The 24,265-nt window shown below is 33.5% G+C and overlaps 2 protein-coding genes across 3 annotated transcripts; one reads left to right on the top strand and one right to left on the bottom strand.

The window, feature by feature from the left end:
* Window positions 1-17: 17 nt before the first annotated feature.
* On the bottom strand, window positions 18-3,942 carry LOC142976000 (acyl-CoA Delta(11) desaturase-like). Of its 2 annotated transcripts, none has more exons than XM_076119178.1 (4): window positions 3,867-3,942; window positions 1,288-1,522; window positions 773-1,109; window positions 18-644 (listed from the first exon to the last, which is right to left on the bottom strand). In XM_076119178.1, the coding sequence occupies exons 2-4, from the start codon at window positions 1,478-1,480 to the stop codon at window positions 146-148; spliced, it is 1,029 nt and encodes a 342-aa protein (XP_075975293.1). In that variant the 5' UTR covers window positions 1,481-1,522; window positions 3,867-3,942; the 3' UTR covers window positions 18-145. The 2 variants fall into 2 exon arrangements, with proteins under 2 accessions (XP_075975293.1, XP_075975294.1); XM_076119179.1 differs by lacking the exon at window positions 3,867-3,942 and adding an exon at window positions 1,657-1,862.
* A 6,004-nt stretch (window positions 3,943-9,946) lies between these two features.
* On the top strand, window positions 9,947-23,925 carry LOC142975831 (uncharacterized). Its single transcript, XM_076118912.1, has 3 exons — window positions 9,947-10,102; window positions 20,461-21,687; window positions 22,687-23,925. The coding sequence occupies exons 1-3, from the start codon at window positions 10,063-10,065 to the stop codon at window positions 22,845-22,847; spliced, it is 1,428 nt and encodes a 475-aa protein (XP_075975027.1). The 5' UTR covers window positions 9,947-10,062; the 3' UTR covers window positions 22,848-23,925.
* Window positions 23,926-24,265: the final 340 nt, after the last annotated feature.

Genomic DNA, 24,265 nt, shown 5'->3' with positions numbered 1-24,265 from the left:
TATAAAAAATACAGATGTCATAATAATTTATTTATTTTCTACAATTTAAAACTACATTCTCACTGAATAAATTACCTACTCAACTACTAATCCCCTTTTCGTCTGCAAAACAGGTTACCTTCTCTTACAGATCAGGTATACTTAACTATTCAGATTTTGCAAATAAAATTGGTGTCATACTCTTCATTTCTTTACTCAGATCTTTGTCTTCCCAACCCCAGAGGTTTGTTCCATCGCCAGTCCTTTTTGCTCTTTTTTCAATCATCTCTTGTGAGACAGCTTTCAAGTCATACGCCCAACCAATCGCTGCGAAGAAATCGATAAACTTCGTTGTTAGGTTCAAACAGTTATTGCCCAACTCTGCCGCTCGGTAATCCCACGGGAACACATGATGATAGTTATGAAAACCTTCACCGAAGGTTGAAGCAGACACCAGAAGATTTTGAGCAGCCTGAATACTTTTGTCGTATGGTTTGTTACCATAAATATGAGCCACACTGTTGACCATGAATGTAACGTTCAGATTTAAGACATATCGGAGCATGTTTAAGTGCCAGGCATTGGACCAGCTCTCGCCCCAGCAATACACTGGGATGAATGTTGGAAGACCAAAACAAACCATTCCGATGAAAGGTATTGCATACCTAAAACAGAGACAATAATATTATGAAATACATATTGTCATCAGTAACTAGTTTTATTATGATCATTGACAACCATAAAACAGTAAATACCATGTCTTAGTCAAGGCGTCAAGCCTTAGCATACTTACTTTTTCTGAAACCTCAGTACTGGGTTATTATAGATATCTGACATCTCAATAGTTTTCCCTCGACCCTTTACATCAGGATGTTTCCGTACAAGTAGCCATCCGACATGAGAATAAAACATTCCTCTAGTCGCGTTATGAGGATCTGCATCAGTATCACAATATTTGTGATGTAGACGATGATCTCTGACCCAATCAGTCGCAGTGTTTTGAAAAGCGATTGAATTCATTATCATCAGAAGGATTTCTAGAGGTAGTTTAGCTTTGTATGTTTTGTGAGCCCAGAGACGATGTGCGCCGGCTGTGATTCCTATTTCTGCTGCTACAAATAGTAAAAAGCCTGGAAATATTAATTAAACGTTAACTTTATGATTTTCAAGACCTTTAGAGGACTCTTCAGAATTTGTTGATCATATCCTATTCGCAACTGGATTTGAGAAGAGGGGGGGGTCTGTGCCCAGCAGTAGAATAGAAACTCAATAATATAAAAGAACATATTTATGCAAATGTTTATTTACCAAATGCCATCGTCGCCCATTTTAGTTCTGTAAAACACAAATACAGGCCGTAAATGGCTGCAAGGTGCCAATATCCGAATGTTATAAGATTTTGGTACACAATGTCATATTTCCTGGGCGCTGCTTGTGGCTTCAAGATAACTACGCTCTCCTCCGGTTCTGTTATCACTTCAGTCGTTTTTGTGACGATCATCTTTCATTAATCTTATAATATATTATTCTTCAAACGTATAAGCTGAAACAAGTAAACAGAAAAATATATTATATTGAAGTTACTGGTTGAGATTACGAACGTAAAATTTGCGCTACTCTACATATGTACATGAACTGGTGCATAAGATTATTTTTCCTTTTAAGAATTCTACTAACATTATAAATGCGAAAGTTTGTAAGTATGGATGGATGTATGTTTGTTAATCTTCCACGAAAAACCTACTGGACGGATTTCAATGTTTGGTACACTGATAAATTATAACCTGAAATAACACATAAAATACTTTTTATCCCGGAAAATCATTTCACTAGGACGAGTTCGCGGGCAGAAGCTTGTAACTTTATAATTTGCCCTGAACCCTGACGTTGTGTTTTCGATAATTGTGGCTTATCTCTAATTTCTATTACAATTTTAATCACATTCCACGTTTCCAATAACTACAAATCTAATTGCCGTTGGCGTGTACAGTAAACAAAAAGTAGCAACGGAAAGATCCATTAGAAACAGGTATTCATAGAGCAAATAAGTAAACTAGCGTGAAAATCAAAATTATATTGTACTGATAAGACATTATTTACAGAATTATGCAAGAATTGTTACTACCTTAATAAAAGTAACACGATTAACTTAAAGGAGTTTTCAAAATTCTCCAGCCTTCATCAGAATCAGTTGATTTTATGATATCAAAAAGCAGTAAGCATACTAGCCGTATAAGAAATGATATAGAACCCTTTTCAGGCTTTCAGTCCTTTTAGATCATATCTGCGAAGTTATTTCTTGAAGTCAATACAAACCTTTCAACACTGTGCTATACGCCAATATTTTGTTTGGCTTGATAGGCTTCCACGAGGCTAGATTAAGTATTTAAGTAAAACATACATTAACCTAGATCAAAATAAACTATTAATACCTAATAGCCTCGTTTATCATTATTTGACACGGAAAGTAAGTCGATGGCCAGGTCGATCTATTTTTTTTAAACGTAAAATATTTTTAATATTGGCATGATAATAACTTACCTATGTAATAACTAAAGACAGAAGGTCCTTTAAGTAGAGACTAAATAGATTGATCGACTTGGTATTACATAGATGTCACAACTTCTTACGGCAGAGAAACTGAGCTGCGAGACTTGGGGTTTTTACAGATTTATTTTAAACAACTGGCTTCGTCCACTAATTTTACTCAAAACCTAAATGAATTTATTATACTCAAAAGACCTTCCTCGGGAGTCGCTCTATCTATTGGTCAAATTCGCATGAAAATATATTCGGGAAAGTTAAGTTTACCGCGAATTGACAGACGAGACACGGCGAGTGGACTTTGTTTTATAATATGTAATGATGTAGTGATGTTTCATGTTAAGTGGGAAACCGAAGTTGCATCATTTTTTATTGACGTGTTTGTGTAAAGAAACAGTCTGGCTAACATCTAACTCTGCTACGATTGCACAAGTACCTATTAGACATTAATGCAATTAACTAGAAGGATAATCTAAGACTCACAATATATGCATAATAACTATTCTATAATAATCGACTTAATTTATTAATTAGTCGTCCCGACAACATCCTATTGTCAAAGTAATTAATTGGTCTGATACAGTCTTATAGAAAAGAACCGTCGGTTGAGATGTGTTTTGATTGATAATATGAAACATTCGAAAGTTCGCAACAGAGTTTTAATTTTGTTTGTAGATAGTTTTGATGTTTTTACTATTTTCTTATTTCTTTCGTATTTTTTTCTCCTACTGAAGTACTGAAAATTGAAATAATAAGTCTTATTGATCAAGACATGCACAAAATTTACACATGAAAGTTAAATTACATTGAGCGGTTCACTTTATTTATAGAGATTCATCGATTTTGCAATTTTGTAACCACTTCATATTTTTATCCTACCTTGTAAAAATGTGAAATTGAACTCACTTTCGTATGTATAAAAAACATTGTAGAGTAGATATTGCGTAACTTAAAGAAACACCGTGTTTCATACAACAATAAGTAATAACCATCCCGGAAAATTTAATTCGTCTAAAACTTTTATGGACAACCGGCAATTTTCAATTTAAAGGAAGTCCAGCACTTTCCTTGTATAATAGGTACACATTTGGACCCGCTAGAGCCCACTAGAGCGCGGTACCGCCCTGTTCTAGGAGACTATGGTACCTTAAACCTTAGCAATTGATTTAGTAACTCTATTATTAAACGTAATCCTATTAGAGTCAGTTAGTTAATAAACATGAAAATATGGTAAAATGAACACTACGTCAAAACATATCACATAATAATATCTTAAAATTATAAAAAAATATCCTAATTTTACGTATTAATCATAATAACAAATAAATCTAAAAAACACTTACTATCAAAACAAAACAGGTAACACACTAAATGTTCACGGTCACAATCGTCTCATTCAAATGTTAAACACTGACTGAAACAGATGGAAATCATTCCACCTTTATAAGGTTTTATTATAATAATCGCATCGCGATGTCACGAGAACGAAAAAAGACTTAAGATTTTTATTTGAACAATATTGTAACATATCGCGTGGATCTATCTCTCAGGTCAAGCAACGCTTGCCGAGGTTGTTTCTTAGATGGGTGACCATATACCGAGCCGGCCTTCATACCGAGTTCCCCGTGTTTCGGAAGGCACGGTAAATTGTAGGCTCCGTCCGTCATTTTCAAAAATATTTGACAGTCGTTACCAGCCGTCAGAAGCTTGAAAGTCTGACAACCAGTCTTTCCAGAGGGTACCGTGTTAGATTAGGTAACTGGTTTGTGGAGAGATATGTATGTTAGTACGTATGTAGACAATTTTAATTGATTATAGTACTTGTATTTCGGCTGTTATAAAAATTCAATAATTTATAACACCTGAATGCGAAAGTTTGTACGGATGAATATAATAATATGGATGTATGTTATTATTTCCCGCAAGAACTAATCATTATATTTGATTAGAACTAAAGTTCGGCACATAAAATGATGTCAGTAATTATCTTAATTACGTACATTGGATGGATCGGGAAGTCAGAAAATACTCCACGCAAACCAAGTCGCGGGCATTAAGAATCTATTGCATATAACTATCATATCTTATTGCTGTGCAAAACAAAGGAGAACAAAATAATTTATTATTAAGTTAGTATGTTACAAGTAACAGAAAAAAAATAAAGATTTCTTTCCCTCGTTCCGGGAGAAAGCTCCTGCCCAGCAATGCTATTGCAGTTAATTGTCAGTTATGTCAAAGACAAAACTAATTTGCATGGATGTATAAAAATTGAAAGGGCTTATTTAAATCCCCATAATTTAACATTTTCTCTAATTGAGACGGATATAAAATTGTTTTGATTAACATTACGTATGACTAAGAACATCATGTGTTTTTAGCATTAAGGTATTTTTTATAGTGCATTCTGTTTTCCTTTTTCTTGCAATCAAATATGAATGCATGTATATGTTGATAATAATGTACGTTTTTATTACTTGGAAATCTTGTTTTGTTTGCCATTGCACCTAGATAAAAAGACTTACTTAATAGGGAGTAAGCACGAAACTCCAATTTTGAGTAAATTATGCCAAATTACTACTGATACGTCTGAATGCGTCATGGAGATGATAACAACATTTCTAAAACAAATCCACTGTTTCAGTTTAATGTAATGCCACTTAAAGATTTTTTTCCATACGATTTCTATACTAATATTATAAAACTGAAAAGTTTGTTTGTTTGTTTGAACGCGCTAATCTCAGGAACTACTGGTCCGATTTGAAAAAATATTTTAGTGTTAGATAGTCCATTTATCGAGGAAGGCTATAGGCTATATAACATCACGCTACGACCAAAAGGAGCAGAGTACCAGTAAAAAATGTTACAAAAACGGGGAAAATTTTGACCCATTTTCTCTTATGTGACGCAAGCGAAGTTGCGCGGGTCAGCTAGTTACCTATAATTTCAAAAATAAAAAATGCTTGTATTATGAGATCTTCCGTAATCCCGAAAAGAAAGGTCGGAAAGAATCGCCGAATATTACAAATTGTCGTGGGTTATGTGTTCAAAATTAGTTAAGTAGAATTCACGATTTTAAAAAATGAATTGTGAACCTGACCTGCAATAAAATAATATACTTAAGTTAAAATAATGAATAATCAAAAAAATAAAGAAGCTTCTTTTAAATAACGGTAACACTACACTATAAGTAAAATAATATCCTTTCGTTGCCGGTTAATATTCTAGTACTATTAAAAAATATTGTTTTCCTAAACGTGATATTTTTTTCCATACTTGCTGAGAAGCAGTGGTAGGAAACGGTATAATACATCGATTTCAGGAACTATAAACCATACTGTGAAAACTAACTTGTTGTTAATTATTATTAATTCCAATAATAATAAAATACGTGACCTTATGCTAACGATACAATAAATCCCAGTATTTAAGTTATGCACTTTTGTATCCAAATAATACGATTTTTTACCTCTAATTAATAGGTGTTATACTAAATCGCTTAATTATAATTTAGCTTGGTCATGGTATATTAAGTAATACCTAATTAAGAACAAAAACTTCGAGAATATGTGTATAGAGAAGTTTTTATAGGATCAAGATGCAATAGAGACTATAGGTACACTTCTATGACTAAAAAGTGTCTATTGATTGGCATTGACACTACATATATAAAAACTGACAGTATCTATAAGACAGACAGAAGAGGCACTTAGGAACTTTAGAAAGATATATTAAACCTACACTAGCTGACCCGCGCAACTTCGTTTGCGTCACATAAGAGAGAATGGATCGTAATTTTCGCCGTTTTTGTAACATTTTTTACTGGTACTTTGCTCTTATTGGTCGTAGCGTGATGTTATAGTCTTCCTCAATAAATAAGCTAACATTTTTTTTTTTAATTCGCACCTGAGGTTAGCGCGTCCAACCTAACAAACAAACAACTCTACAATTTTATAAGTTGTAAGAATTTCTAATAAAAATTCTAATTATCTATATTGGACTTTAGAATTGTCTAGAAAAATTATGGTAAACTCGAGTTGAAATTATTTATAAGTTTGGTAATAATGTGGACATTGACGCGTTCAAACATTTAACCTGGATAGCTTGAGGTTTCGGCGCAAGTTGCAATGGCCGTGATCGAAAGTTGAATCGGCTTCGCTATTTAATACGTGGGCCACTACTTATATTTTGAGCCTAACTATGAAAAACGGTAAACGTGTGAGTGAAAACTACTTTATCGTTTTCTCGGGTATTCCTATGCATGATCTAGATAGATTTTTATCCGATCGAAATATTTTTTTTCTTTCCCGAAGACCCCTTAAAAACAAGGTGTTTAAAAGCAAAACCTGTTTCTTGAGGCGATGAAAAACCAATGTTTACGGTATTTATTTTTGACGTTTTGGATCTTAATAAAGTCATTTGATGTCAAACTGTAACGGCATTACGAGAAACTCATTAATTAGTTTTTTTCGTGCACATAATAGCCGGCTGTTTAGCGAGATGCGTTACGGCCGGGCGGCATTGATTTTATTGAGCTCGACCTGTAGGATTTTGTGATTTTTCCATATTTTAAACCAGTCTTTAGTAAATTTTTGGTTGTAAATCAATAAGAATTAACCATTCTGCATTTTTATAAAGACACTTTGTGCTGTTATAAAGTTTTTATAAAAAATCAAGGGACCATTTGTTCCGAAGGGCTCATGCGCATTATATCCTAGATCCCTGTTTTATCACAATTTGATACACGTATTTTGAAGACAAACGATGGACTTTTCAAACATTTGTTTGCACTAATCGGCGGGAGGACCTTCTCGAATTATTGTAAAAAAAAATTGGTTCATTTAGAAAAAATCTTCTAATCCGAAATGTTGTTACCTAATATTTTATATCTAAGAGTGGAAATAATGTTTAGGATTGTGTCATTCTTTTCTTGTATCAGGAAACTGAAATGCATAATTAATTTTCGCACAGCATCAATTTTTCCGGAGACAACTGGTGACCTTGGACGACCTTCAGGAATTCCATTGGTGATGGAAAAATAATCATGATAGAACTTTATTTATTGGCGTTTTAAATTTTCAAAGGATCAGACTTTATCACCAAAATAATAAATAAGTCGATATAGACACGACTGTTTCTATAAGTCACGTCGAAAGTTGTAAAAAATATTTGAAAATGTTAACATCCTAATGCCATTTTCCCACACACTTACAATTTTCGATCGACGATATTGAAAATATTTTCAGCGCAGATTTCAAAACTTTCTTAGGAATGTAGTAGTCAAAAAGACCAAACTTTACGATGAAAACGCCAAATGGGGTCTAAAACAATCAGATTCGTCAAGGCTCAAAATATAAATAGTGACCTAAGTATATAAATTTAGAGTAACGGAGTAACAATTTTTATACCTATGAAGGTTGCTCTGCTATCGGCGATTAGCCGTAGTTGAAGAGATAATTTTTCAGTATAGTCTATAAAATCTGCCCCGTTTATAAAACGTGATAAGTATAAATACTCTGCTTCTAAAAACCTTTATCGTCATTATAATTTGTTCCGTCAAATACCTATAATCAGTTACATTTAAATTTAAAGCAAATAAAATCCTTAACGCCAGCTGGCGTTCGTCATACTTTTGTGTCAATAAAGTAGACTTTATCAATCATCATACTTATAACTATTGTTTAAAGTATTTTAACAGTAGGTACTAAACGTACTAAAATAATGAGTTCTAAAAATATATTTCATAATTATTTAACTTACCCATAGTCTTGACTAGTAAATAGTTAAGATGATTGTTTCGTTTTTATTGGAATAGAGTGTTAAAATGTGTTTTGAACCTTTAAATTCTACGACGACATACGATACACACGTCTCTATTTCCGTCCGATTCATATTTATTAGAACGAACTGTACAAGCCATCATGACACCTATAAAGAAAATGATAATTCAGTTGAGAAGAATACTACAATCAGTTGTCAACTTGCAACAAAGAAACAATAACTGTGAGAAGATTTTCAGGCACTTGTATTAAAACCAAGCGCCTGCTGAATGTAAACTTGCAAGTAAACTATATTACTATATTTGCTAACATAAGTAAAACTTTCGTAGAAAACTCTTACATGATTTTATTGCCCATAAAACAAACCATACTTACATGTGTTCTAAATGACGGAATTCAGTAAAATATTTTGTCTCTAAAATTGTATATAAATTAAGTTAGTGTTGTGTGATTTGGGTGTCAAATAGTTATAGTAAACCATTAAAAGTCCAGCCTGCCTTAAAACTAAATTAAATAACTATGCGTTAACCATAACTGAGCTTTTTAGAACGATGAAAATCACATAAAATTTGTCACTCATCACTTTAATAAACATTTTTTACTAACATTAGATTACTTAGGTACACACTCCTTACGTTTTTCAAAAATAATAATTGTAGTTAGAATATAATATACCAACTTTTCTTAAAATGCACAAAATAAATAAATGAAGACTTAGAGCTCAAAAAAAATTGCGCTTTTCTACAAAGCAGAATATTTTAAATTGAGAAAAAAAATGTTTCCTTATCGGCCAGTATCTACTGACGATATTTGAAGTAAAAAGGCTCTACGCGTTCAATTGAATGATAAGGATTGTATTTTTTCCACATATACTTAGAACGATGTTGGCGATATTAATGTTTTTCATTGGGATATCTAATGTGACATTATTTTAAATTCCAAACAGCACTAATGTAAATCACTTATACGTAAAAGCGCATATACTCGTATCCGTTCGAATTGACTAACCTCGTCTTATTTTCGGTTAACAATACTAGAAAATTTATTTATGGTAACGGTAAATAAATATGAAACATGAAAATAAATGCGAAATTTAGAAATAAATACAGAAATGCAATATTTTCATTAATAAAACAAGTTAACGATAAATTTATTTTTGAAATAAGCATGAACAAAAAATATTGTTTAACGATTTTTTTCAGTCTACGTTCTTTCAATTAGTTTCAAACTACAAATCACAGCTATCGTGTTATTAGATTGATAGGTTGTAGTAGTTTAGTATCATTAAAGAAACCTGCATTACGGCTTACAAAAACCAAAGTATTGTCCTAAGTATAAACGTTCACTTCAAGCGCTCGTTAATGAACAATTTACTAAAGAAAATTCGGTTTATAAAACTGCTTTCTTGAAACTAAGTGCACATTACAAAGTGTAATCTACATAACACCATAGTATTTAACCCACTAGGTTCTACTATCATAATGCTAGTGGCTCTTTTTATTTCCAAAGTCCAGTCAAATGTGTCATATTTTTAGTTATATTCCAGTAAGTATAATGTATTTAGTCTATTTAGCCTTAAGTCTTATTCAATTAAATAGTTACCTACACGATGAACACAACGAAAAGAAAACATCGATATGCTCGTGGGCTCCCGGGCTACACGTAAAGCCTGTCAAGTCAAGCCGAATGAAGGTGCGTGGTGGTAATCGTAACGGTCGGTAGCCGGCGTTCATCGCATACGCATAACGACTCGGTTGCCGTCATGACGTACACGTACCCGCGTTCGCTCTTCGTTCTAACTCGTGAGTACTTTGTTTACTTTCATTGCACTTTTATTTAACTATATAATGTGAATTGCCCTTTTATGGACCGTTTTTAGTGCATGACTAGTGTTGTCGCTGTGTCGAGTATAAGTTTTGTAGTTTCTCCGTATTCTGTTTGATGGTTTTTGTGTAGGCGTAACTGTTCTTGTGTATTAAGTTAAGCTGGGATCTTACCTTTTTAAACTACGTGGTTATACTCCAAAGTACTACCAGTGGTAGATTTTGATTTGTGTATATTTTATGTAGAAACAAACTGTCTTTTCATTCTTCGTTTTCGACTCGACAAGTACGAAGAACTCTAACACAGCTAATCACAATAATCTTGACTAAATTGGTAAAACATGTTATATTTCATTAATAATTTAATTAGCGCTTGATCACGTTGTTACTATAAAAAACAAAGAAGATATCTAGACTGAGAATCTGCTAAGAACTCTACATTTTTACTTAATAGCTCTTGTCATGAGCAAACAATGCAGACAGGTTAATGATAATTATTGTAGGTACATACTTAAGTGAGTAAAAGGTTCTATAGTATCAACAATGTTAACTACAGTTGAAAAGCTACTTTTATTGATTTGAAATTAACTGTTAATCACGATAAAGTACTAGAATACGTTATTTGAATGCCACTAGATGAAAATTAGTGCAACGCCCGAGCTTATATCAGAACATTGGAATGCAGGCAATATATTATCTACAAAGTTAACATTTCAACTCTTGCACATTTTGTTTCAATAACAGCACAAACGAACGCCATTCCCATTTGCAAATCAATTTAAAAAGATAAAATCCTCTTTCTCGCAGTCAGTCAACATACCAATCTCATTCTCAGTTTTCTTAGAATGTAATGTGATGAGCATCAACAGCCTGACAGTTATCTAATTAAAAGTCTTGTTTCTCGAACATACGTCGAAATAAAAATATGCATGCAATGCCCTCCGAGAACTTAGCTTTTTTTCTTACGGCCTTATGCGTTTCTTTGAACTCGGGTTCAACACTGGTTTGTTAAGTGGCGTTTCATTCACATCGTGCCTCAATAATTAACCAGATAGTTATCCGGCAAAAACGCAAACAAGATTTTAATATCATGCAATGATATTTATCATGAAAAATTCCTGTTAATCATTTGTATACAAGAACTCAAAGAAACGTAGAGACACAAAAAAGCGATCCCATCTATGATAAATTTAATCTTAATAATAAAAAGCATTTAATTTTGAATATATTTTACGCAAATTAACATGGTTCGAATTTCCATGAATATAAAAATAAAAAATATTTTCGAACCTTTTTGTAATATTGCCAAAAAATACTGGCTGTCGGTTGTCAAAAGAATTATGTAACGCCGTTAAGTTTTATTTTTTCATGTTTCTTTTTTTTTTGTTAATTGGCTACTACTGATTTTTTTGGGGCATTTCGGCCTGTGCTTGCTCTTTATTTACGTCAAACCTTTTTGACGGCTTCTGTTCATAAGTATATTTTTAAATATAAGTGTTCCGAGATTTTTTAAATGATTTTATATTAATTATAGCATTACATTCAAATGATACAAACATGACATTGTGGTAGTGTTGTTAGACTAAAAAGGATTATGTACTTAATGTCGCTTAAGAGAGCCAAAACTAGGTTCAGATAACCTCTCGAGCGCCCAACGTCAAAATTCAAATATACCGTTAAGCGTCCGGGCCAAAAATGGCGCGCGAAATTGAATTGGCGGTTGGCGTTTAAGCGCCGATTCCGTCATATTTTAATACTAACACCCTAGTCATACCTTATATATTTGAAATCTACATAAAATTTGCTATAGATTAAACAAATAAACCACAAATAATATTTGATAGTGGTAGTACAATAGTCGGTTTAATCTGAATATTGTGTGCTTTAGGCATGTGTTTGAAGAAAGTCTAAAAAATATTTTTAGGCAAAAAAAATAATATGACGAAAGGTCTTATCGTGTAGTTAATGAATAATGACATTAAAATCCACCTGTAAAATATACTCAAATCTTTAAAATTAGTTAGAAAAAGGATTTACAATATTGGTCATAAAGGAACATGTCGTTGGGTCAGATGTTGTTTAAGGTGCTCTCTGGCCTATATCTACCACTTATTCAAGTGTGTGCATTAGATCGTCGTCTCGTTTCATCAGCTTCAATGTCAAATATGTTTAAAAGGGATAAACATAGTTTTAGCATTTCGTTTTTACGTTTTTTAAATGTAAGATCGTTTTGCCGTACCACGGTGGCGGGGCGCTTGACGGGGGTAGCACATTCAACCGTGACACGGTGGCCGGGCGCTTGAGAGGATAAAAATGAACGAGTACAGTATGTTTACTAACTTTAAGGCTTATAAAATTACTCATCACATGACCTCATAAAAGTAAATTTTAAACGTCAAGACTATCTGGATATTATAAGATTTCAAAATAATATTAGATAGGTATATAGGTACCTAACAACTTATTAATATTTTAAGCAACTGCTGAAGGGGATATAGACTGATTTGTAATACCTAAATAAAATCAAATCATTGCGTTTTGTATACCGACTAATATTTTATAGATACTTAAGTTCATAACCCGTATATTAGTTGTTCCGGTAACAGTAAAAATATTTATTGCTTACCAAGAATATGTTCTTCCAATACAAATATTACGTAAACATACTGAACATGTTATTAAGCAATTATAGTGTTATCGTTAAACAGTTCATTATCCGTGTTGTTACGCCTTTTTGAAGCCGTGCGTATATTTTCGTACTACGAGTGGATTACGTCGCTCGATTCGTAACTGTTACTCGCGTGTGAGGATACTATTAAGTATTTACTACAAGATACTTAATACGTGTACTAATACGTATTATTTGACAGGTACATATTTGATTGCGTAAAGCTCTAAATAAAAGTACCTACCCAAAGCCTAGCCGTAATAAGTACTGAAAATAGTTTCTAAAATAGATCTATAAAATTAGAGCATTTGTGGATGAGAACCTTAGCTTTGTTGCTTGTTTGTGTGTTTAATGTCATCTTCTAAACTACAAGCCGCTTCTGAGTAATTTTCCTAAAATAAAATGTTGTACAATTCTTCTTAAAATTGTATGAAAATTTTATGGTAAGCATGGGAAGAATTAGCTATTCCTAAATCCCTAACTCGTAATGTATGTAGAGTCGTATGTAGTAGGTACTTTTAATCACTTATTTCCGTCGTATTTTACGAGATAATCCCTCACGGCTTACAGGCTTACGGCTTTCATCTTACGCATTAATTGAGGCTAGTTATAAGCTACATATTTATGAGTTAATTTAAAGCTATTTAGTAGCTTTTGTGTGAGAGAGAAACAAACATCGATCTTTCCTCACAAACTTTCTATATGCGTCGGCTAGTCTTACTTGTCATACGACACAAGGAATTCTTCTTGTGTTGAACACCTATAACTTTTTATTGCCTCATTGTATCATGGTTTCTGTCATTCAGTAACGGTACTGCATAATATTATGGATGCGTCATGGAAAAACCGCTATGCTATCGGCGAATTGCAATGTCCTTTTTCTCAAGAAAATATAGAAAAATCATAGCATATTAAGTTTGTAAGTAATATATTTTCTTTCAGTTATCACATAAATTTAATTTAAAGAATTAACAAAAAAAGTGGATTTAGTAAATTTATATAATTAAAAAATATTTTATTTTTATTTTAAGTTGAGACGTAAATAACACCTTTTTTTTTAATCTGATCCAACAATTTTTATAATATTATCTACTTGCATGGCTTACTCGTTTTGATTAGCAAGTTCTAGCGCGTATCTACATATGTGGGAAACCTGTCTAATGTCTATGTAGATTCAATCATTATCAATTACGAGGACTATAGTCTATGATGTACTTGCCCTTAGTCGTAGTATAATAATAATATAAGTATTATAGACTGTCTAAAATCTAAGTCTATTTATTTTGTAGAAAATACCTGATTATAATATTTTATTAACTGCAACTGAGGAAGTGTTAATGCTACTAATTTGAGAACCATAATTTATAAGAATTTTATGTTGCAGTTTTTATTATTCCAAAGCATTTAACCTCCTATTTCATAAGTATTCTACTGCAATCACTGGCAATAAGACGTCAAAAAAACAGCACGATGCCATTAGAGTTTTACTTTTTATTTTATTCCTTTTGTATTTGATGGCTCTTGCTGTAATTTTTTTTCAATCTGTCTGCCAGAACCTACGTGTGGTATTATCAGTCGAACCTTCTTTAGAAACCTTTATTTAATTTTTTTTTTATCATTTGCGTTTTTAACAATTATTATTATAGCTCTGATAATAGCTAAATAATTAATTATTTATTAAAACATATTTTTGAAAGTACATAAAAAATATTCTTATTGTTCTGGTAACAAAATGATTAGAACTAAGCACAACATTATTTATGTTACGCCACTTTCTTTATTTAATGTGTTTATTTATTTTCCTCAACTTTTGAACTTTCCCAGCAATTCCCACGCTTCACCAAGCGAGAATAACTGTGAGTAACAACGCGACGTTATAATGAGTAAATAACAGGAATTAAATAGAAATCTACATAAATGTTATCCACATTTATGTTTCAAATAACAAATAAGTATTATCACAGGTATAATCACGTCAGTACAAATAATACAAATCGTACAAATCTTTCCCAGGGTTCGTTAAAGTTTAATTTTCTTATTCGTTGAAGAGCCTAAGTGAACATAATTATCGCTAAGCTAGTTATGACTAAAACGTTGTAGGTAAGTCATATTACTTTACAAATTAAAACAAAAATAGGTCTTTTTAGTTTTAAGCAAAGAACAAGTATCAGATGTGATAAGTAAATGAAAACGAATCGGCCGTTTTATTAGCATTCTTACGTACTTACAGAAATCTTGTTGACATGCAAATCGTCGCAAAACCACTATTTAAAAACGTAATCTATACTTATAATAAATCTGTAGAGAGGTCAATTCTGTACATTGAATATATTTAAAAAAAAACCAATGGGGGATGTTTAGTAACGGATACTGATACCGAATCTGCAATTTATAATTTTCTTTTCTGTCTGTCTGTCTGTCTGTCCTCCGTCTGTATGTGTCGCTATCACGTAAAAACTACCGAATAGAATGCACTGAAATTTGGTATATGCATAGAATAAGTAGTGGAGCAAGTTCTAGAATACTTTTTATCGCATAAAATTTCATAGATTTTTAGAAAATTGAAAAAAATACGTAGAAATCGTTTGAACCTGCGTTTCCCTAAAGAGACCATAGATGGCGTTGCAATACATTTCACAACATTCGCATATAGTTAACGCGGTGCCATCCGTATCGATACCTGTTGTTCTCACCAACCAATAGATGGCGTTATAGTCAGCAACACAGCATGTTTTTCCTAATTAATTTATTTTGATTGCTTTATTGTAAAAAAAATACCTTTGAAACAGGCTATACATTAATAAGATTTTCAAACATAAATGTTGTATGATATATTACACAAAAATGTTGGTTTACGTGGGTCCGGTGCGCTCGGGATATACTAGATGGCAAACCGAGTAATTTCGTTTGTTGTCGCCCCAACTAACAGATGGCGTAGTAGTTCGTATCTCATAACCAAATTAATTGGTTGCATTAAGGAAATAAATTGGATAGCTGTGAAACAGACTATGTGGTAAGTTTTAAAAAATAAACAACGGATGATATATTAAAAAATAATTACGGGTTACGCGGTTTCGGACGTATCATCGCAAGTATACATTATTACGCGTGTAAAGAGCTCCGGCGCAGATAGGTCTGTTTGTACCTATAATAATATTCTGAATCCAGACGGGTAAGCAATGGTCAGTCTATAATAAGGTACCTATTATATTTTACAGTGTAAACTGGTACGGATACAGAAAAGAGCGGGAAAGAAGGTAACCACAGGAAATCAGGCCTGCCTGAGCCTGTGTCACATTGTGTGCCCTTCGGGTCCCTTTCGTAAATAACCATTAGATGACAAAAGAGTTGTTAGCATTTTTATGTGTAGGTGTATCGAGTGCTTCGCAATTCGCGTAGTCAAACGAATAAGCAACAGTACGAAATTCACGCGAGCGGAGCCGCACGGGTCAGCTAGTTATTATTAACAGGTTCCCTGTCCCATGAATCATATGTGATTCATGGGACATATTTTGTAACAAGGATTGTACGTTCATGAATCACATATGATCAAATTTAGAGCCAACTTAATGCCCCTTTTTTAAATGGACGTAGCAGGTTAATGCACATTTTTAGTATTGGGACGTATGGAGTACATCCTCTTTATTAGCAAATCAAATAAAACCACAGTGATTTATCAAATTATTTTAACAATTTACTACAAAAAAATAGTGGGACATATACGATAGAAAAAAGTGGATTGTATGGGGACAGGGAACCTGTTAAATAGTTAATTGCAATCTATTAACACCAGATATCAACTAGATGGCTTAAAGGTCATTTTCGATCATGAAAGTCCAAACATAGTTGCAAACATGTAACAAACAGCGGAAAATGCAACAAATAAATTGGTCTATCTTCCGTCGAACTCATTTAACCGTCAATCCTATTTTCCGTTCGTAATGCAAGTTTCCGCAATACAATATGTAGACAAGAATGGGAATGTTATGGATCAAATTCTGGTTATTGAAATTTTATTATACTTATCAATTTTTCACACGATTTTCTTTAGGCTGTGAAAGACGCCAATTTGGGTCCCACCCTCCAATCATCAAGTATGAAACATGGCTGGATAGGTATTTTAAAACTGAATAAGAGATAGTACTACTCGTATTTTTCAATAGTCAATCTTAGTCCGTTTAGAGTTATTTTTTTTATAAAACATAGTAGTTTTAGTAAAGCCATTCTCCACGTTTCGATTCAAAATCTCGATAATGTATGCAATATTTAAAACGTGCAACAACTGTTTTGTTACATAAACGAATGTAACAATTATCACAAAATTAAGACTTTTTTTCCATAGAGATGTTTCCAGGGCAAAACACAGAAAAATATAAAAGCCCTTTTAAAATGAATGGTCGGTCCTGGCCTATGGTTACGATTGATGCTTAGCTTTGTATAATTAGTACCTAATTCTAGATTGGCAGGATTATGACTGGTTTGTCATAACTACTGTTCTAATAAATTACTTGATCCATAACTCTTTCAAAAGTCTACCGAACTATAAAAACAGCATTGCATGTCAAGAACAAGCAATCAATCCTAATTACGTGTACCAACACTCCTATTATATTGACGCAATACAAGCACATATATTATTTATGTTTATACTGAAACGTGTGGAAGTATCATAAAAACCAAAAATATTAGTAATTTTTCATTAGCACAAATATTGTACCGTATGTAAAAAAGTGCGATCCTACGGATGTGTAACTCTTATCTATAAAAAGTAAACAAATAGGTCATATAAGTACTTTTTAGAATAACAAGTCCTGTCCATTCATAACATTGCCAGCGAAATAGAATTTAGTTCGGCAAATCTATTCGTCATTCAAGCAAACGATCATTACATCTTCACTCATCACGTTACTCGAGAAAAAACTGTTTGATTGAATATACGTATACGTTAATCGTCAGTGTCTTACTGTATAATGTATTGCAAACGGTGAAAATGCTTGATAACGATCAACCGCGATTCAATTGAGTAGACGCTTGAGTGACTTGACTTGTAGCAGATGTTTTACTTTGTTGTTGATCGTTAGACTTGGCAGTGCAGTTGATGTTATGTAGGAAATTGTTCTACTTAACAGCAGAGCACCTACCCTAATTCAAAGAAAACGAAGCTTCGCACAAAATTACGGTAGAATTTAAGGATGATTTCATTTCGCTTCTTCTAAGCTTTGTTTGAAATAAATTTAAATCTTTTATGCCTACTGCGTTTTTTAAGTACGAAACCAAAAATGTATTGTTTGTTTGTTTGTTTGTCGTATGGTTAGTGGTCAACCTGGTGTCAAAGTTGTTCAAGCCGCCCGAGAGGCCTTTGACATGGCTTAACGACTGTTATCTTAGCAGACAACAACCGGGACCGACTTTTTACGTGCCCTCCGAAGAACGGAGACGCCCAGCTCAAATACCACTATGCGGTCACCCATGTATGGAATGACCGCTCCAAGGGTTGCTTAACCCACAGATCGTTTACCGACCGGTGATCGCGACTGACTATGGGCGCCTCAAAATGTATTAACACACATGATATTTGTAGAACATCGATATTGTGTTGTGACGATTAATAAAACATAGTAGGCTCTAAGACAAACAAGATGTAAATTGCCTGATGTTTTTCAGGAAACTATGAATGATTGAAGCAGTAATTGATCAAAGATATTTGAAACACTATTATAATCATTGAGAGAAATTAAAATACTGAAAATTAAGACTAATTTTCCGCTGAAACATGCGATTATCAAAACCACTTAAGCAATTTATAAACGATCATAATCACAAATTATTACAGAGCTGATTACTCATTCAATTGGGCAGTAAATGAACATGTACACAGGTATCTAACTATCTATTATCTTTGCATGATCCTGCCGATATTTAGTTACTACAAATAAGGGTGAAGTTGGGTGCATAAACATGAAGCTACTACAATAAATTATTATAAAGAAGGTAACGTTGTATTTGATTGATCGATTTTCATGGTACATTAGATAGATGCATAGATAGATTTCTAACCTGGATCAACAAATAAGATACTTTTGACCCCAGAAAACTATACACGGAAACGAAGACAAGGACAGAAGTAGTAGGTACTTAATATCAAACCTTAAGTGAAAAAAGTATTAATTTGAAGGCAAATAATAACTGACGGTAATTTCTTACTCACTAGGCACGTGAAATACACGAATGGATTTACGAACGGCTTTTGTTTCTGCTCGATCGACTTCACACCAATATTAAAGAGGTTACAGTAATTATAGGCGCAGGCGGTAGAACCGCTTAGGCGTATGTCAATATTATACGTAACAAAACACATCAAAGTAAGCCGATATTTATTCACGAATTTGCATGAGATTACGAAAACAATTGACTAATTGAGCTATTATGCTATTTGGAATTAATGGGTTCCCAAAAATATTATAGTGATAAAATACACAGTAATGTTATTCTCTGAAATATTTCGATTTATGAGTCAATTTACCAATTTTCGCTTAGTAGGTACAGATCATTTCTTGTACAAACGCGTTTAAGTAATGTGTTAGGCGACAGTTTATAAACACCATTGACTGAATAAATTAACACTTTTCTAGGACGCAGCTGCAACTGCATAATAAATTGATGTTGAACTATCCATGTTCAACCTTATTATGATAGCAAATAAGTTTATTTTATTTAATCAACGACATTCAATCTACATAATATTTAAAATCGTTAGAATTCCAGATATAGGAGTTACGGAATTTAATTAAGTAGATAGGTAAATTATATTTATTTATAGCAAACTGCAATAAATTAGTTAGACATACGTGTAGATATTATTAATAATCACTGATATGATCTTTTAGTATTTTTATTTAAAACTCACATAATAATATATGGAAACTTATTTTAATTAAAATCCTGTTTCTTTATAGAACGTTTCTTCGACATCAAAAATGTAATTGTCAAATTAGGTACTTGATACGGGAATAAATTTACTAAATGGCTTGAACCACCCCATACTCGGTAATTGTAGAACTTTTTAGTGGGAATATAATTAATGAAAAAAGAACGACAGCAAAACGAAAACCCATTCAGAACATAATTATTCCTAATTACGCTTTCGGACTTGCACTGTTATGATCAGGTTACGAAATCATAACAATACAACATTTTGGCACCACTAGAGAACCACGGCTGACTAAGCACAGGTGAAAGTCTGCTTCGCCCAGCACCAACAATCATTGTATAATACATATGGAGCATGCGATTTACTCAATGAAACAGCAAGGGTTCCGTCATTGAGAGAGGTATTTGACCTTTCTGGAGTCGCAAAAACTAAACCTTGAAAACTGGTTCCCCAGGACGGGAAGACGTCGGAAATGTGCAAAAAAAATATAATTTTACTCATAACAGTTAACATTTTGTCGTGTCTGAGAAGAACGTTTTCAATGTTCATATTTTGCGAAAAGCACCTATTAGTCTTAATGTGATGATGTTTTTTTAAAGTGTCATAGTACCTATCTACTTATTTCGAATACTTAGATATTAGGTTTTCGAAATGAGTAGATACTGTTACAAAATCAAACTGTTTACAACAACACACATTTGACAAGCCGTGAATTAATTGGTGTTTTTTTACTTCCAGTGTTACAACTATGCCGAGCTGAAATATCGGATAATGCACCAGAAAACTGGTATTCGGCAAACGTCATCAATGATGGCTTCCAACCTAAATCCATATCGGAGATATTTTCAACAGACTCGCCATTTTCATCAACAAATCCTATAGTTGTGTTGCCGAAATCAACATCCATGCCGGACAAAATGTTATCATCAACTTTACCGCCATCGACTGATTTGTTTTCGAATACAATGTCTGATTTTTTGAAGACATCTATCATTCCCCTGACTTCGTCGACACCATTACCACCCACGATGTCAACTTTTCCTCCCGAGACGTCACCGTTTGCATCGCAATTTCCGTCACAACAACCTCAAGTGGAAATCACCCAGTTTACGGAACAAACACCTCCACCGTCGACTATATTCGAAAATCGCTTAAGACAAACGACGCTTTCATCAACAGAATTACCGACGACCTTGGGACAGCGTACTACACTGATACAAGACCCTTCGCCAATCGGACGATTTTTAGTTCCTGTTGGGAATGAGCCGGGACTTCAATCCACACCACCACCCACGTTGTCAACAGCTGCACCGCCATCCAGCTACTTCGTGATATATGATCGATCTCCACAAGGCTTCCCTAGCCAAGGCTTTTTTCCACAAGGAGGGTTGTTTGCTCCCCAACAACCGCAACGTCCGACAACAACAACGCGTCTGCCAGGTTCGACCGTCGTCATACAACCGGTTTCGACGACACCGACGCCGACGCCTTTAATGACGTCAAGTAGCCCACGTCCTTGCCCGAGGCTGACATCACGAAAGCCTACGACAAGACTAACAACAGCATCTTTAGGATCAGTAACCAGACCGCCAACATCACGCATACCCGTTTTTGAAAGAACAAGTACAGCATTCCCTATAAATCATTCATCAACGAAATTCCCGAATACTGGAGGGTTACCCGTTAGAATCCGAGTTGTAGGGCCCCGTGGATCCATTACTCATGTTAATATTAACCCAAGGATCGTGGCTCCTACGACTACCACTAGGAAACCAACGACTACAAGAACTCGTAAGACTCCTAAACCGAAGAAGAACACGTACGAAGCTTGTTTAGGAGGATGCAGAGTGAAGAGAGAACCAATATGTGCAATTCCGATATCATCTACTTGGATAGATCCAAATCAATTGAAGGGATTCCCGTCTATCTGTCATATGGCTTGCCACAACTCTTATAAGAAAGATGGTGAGTGTATTTTATATCTAAATACTGACTCTCGTAGGTAATAATCAACGGAACATAAAAATATGATCCGATGATCACAAGCGGATTAAGCATAGGCAACACGATAAGACAGCATTTTCACACAATAATGTAGGTACCTAGGTCAAAGTTATTTCTACAATAGGTTACTCTGCAACCCTTATCTACATAATACAATATAGCTTTAGGCACATCGTCATATTTACAAATCACGAATTTTTAAACATATCTATAAATACTTACAGATTCCTAAGTTTCACACTTATATGCCTTAGCACCACCACATAACCTCACAAAAGCCGGCAATTATTTCTTTTATCAATTATTTTTGAATAACTAGATGATTTGTTGAGTTTCAAGTAATAAATGACCTAAAGATAACATTGAGGCGAAAGTCTTGCCTGACGACTCTTGTATATTATGATTGCCTTCACCCAAATGTATGGACATTTTGGAGCGGTAACTTTATACAAGTAAAAAGGATTTCATTAATAATGGCAATTAATTTATCTCCGTCTAACTTAAAGCTTATTTTGAAGAAATACATCTGCCGGAACCACAAGCGTGCCTATTTAAAAATTAACCAACATTTAGGTATCATGGCAATTATCCATTAATATTAGAATGGACGAGTAATTAACAACAAACTAATTAGTGCGTATAAATCGGTACATACCATATTTACGTACCGACCGTGTCATAACATTAGCCTTTACAGACAGTCACGGGTTACTAGTCAATTAGACGACTAGATGCCATTAATCGTAAATTTTAAGCAATTACTTGGGTACAGGTTTAACCGCGCAAGTTGCTGGACTTATAAAACATTCGCAGCAGAAACGTGTTTGTTTAACCAATTGAAATTGAAATTCTTATAACAATTAGTCAATTCTAAAAGTGAAGACCACAGTGTATTGGCAGATCACTCACATTGATAATGAATCTCACAAATTTAAGTACATCATTTTTACTTAATTTCAGTTTTTGAAAAACTAATGGATGGGCGTTGCGGCAGATTGAAGACTCGCATACAAACCCTCGACTCCAAGAACAAGCTGAAACGAGAGGAGCTGAACAAAGCGCAGTATGTCATTGATGGTGGCGATCAGACCATTGTGGAGGTCTCAGCTTTACGTCATTAGGATAATTTCTCAGTAAATTCTTGTATACATTAGCCGAGTTTACGAATCATCACGATGTACATCCAATCTAAAGTAGGCTGGAAACTAAGAACCATGCTAAGTTAGTTAGAAATATAATAAGAACTAAGCAATAGATTATACGTAAAACTTGACCTCAGCAGCTCTTGGTCTGCAGCAATGTGACTGGCTTATCAATCACGCATGATTGAATTTAAGCAAGCACATGCAGGAGTGTGCACACAAACAACAAAAAACCGATTAAATAAGTACTGGTTGAAGCACATTCAATCAACTATCCTAAAACGAAGTGAAATTATGTTTCATGTATAAACGAGTATTGATGATCGGCGTTTCTCGTCCACTTGATTTTGGGCCGGAAAGTAAATGAACTTCACGGTCTAATAGAGACATTGTAGTTAGACTTAATTGGAGGTTTGAACGACCTGTTCTTTGTAAAGAATAAGTATTATCAATTACCTATCAGGTATGACTGACGTATTGACGTACTGATGCGATAGTTAAGAAAATTAATTATGAATCTATGAAGCCAGAGTGGTAACACAATTCTTTTTTCCCTCTGTAAGGGTTAGAAAAACAAGAGATATTTACATACTAAACTGGTCCCTGCTTAGTGTTTTCAGAGCACTAGTTAAGTATGCTCTAATAAAGAACGTTAAATAAATCGACGTATTTAATTTTTATACATAGGTAAGATTATATTTAAGTAACAACGGGGCCATTTTTTCTTGAAACTAGTTTTAAAAGTAAGCTATAATTATTTTATTATGTAAATTGTAGGTACCTATTTATATAAAATGTTGGCTGGTGCCAAGCTGGTGCTAAAATATTTAAATCGTGTGTTTTCACCGAAATCGGCGCATGTGCTTGATTTATAATAAAACGTACCTACCGAATATTATTTTCAGTAAAATAAAATACAAACTGTGTATTTCAATTCAAAGCTTTAAATCTAACACCCTCGTTTAAGAAATCGAAGGCTGTATTGTCAAGTGTATTCCGTCCATTCAATGTAAATAATTTTATAGTTGTTTTTTAATAAAACTTTTTTATTGTCTTATATTTTTTATCCTTGCGATAAAGTATCAACCTCAGTGACTTACTAGTAGTCACAATACTGTAACCCACACATAAAATTATACTTCGAAATAGACAGGTATAGCAGTTACATTTAAAAAGTGAATTATTTAAAAGATCTCATGTATATGTTGCAATATTTAATCAATTTTATTTTACAAATTATGCTTACACCTACTACTATTTACATACTTCTAATATGTTACATAAAAATTGAGTCAAAATGATAAAATAATGTAAACAATAATACGATTCACAGACGGGCAAAATTATTTAAAGCAAACCATCGAGAATGACTCATTGAGTCCAACTTACAGCCAAAT

The sequence above is a fragment of the Anticarsia gemmatalis genome, chromosome 10 (assembly GCF_050436995.1).
Source record: "Anticarsia gemmatalis isolate Benzon Research Colony breed Stoneville strain chromosome 10, ilAntGemm2 primary, whole genome shotgun sequence".
Taxonomy (NCBI): Eukaryota; Metazoa; Arthropoda; class Insecta; order Lepidoptera; family Erebidae; genus Anticarsia; species Anticarsia gemmatalis.
This window is presented reverse-complemented; position numbering and strand designations above follow the sequence as displayed.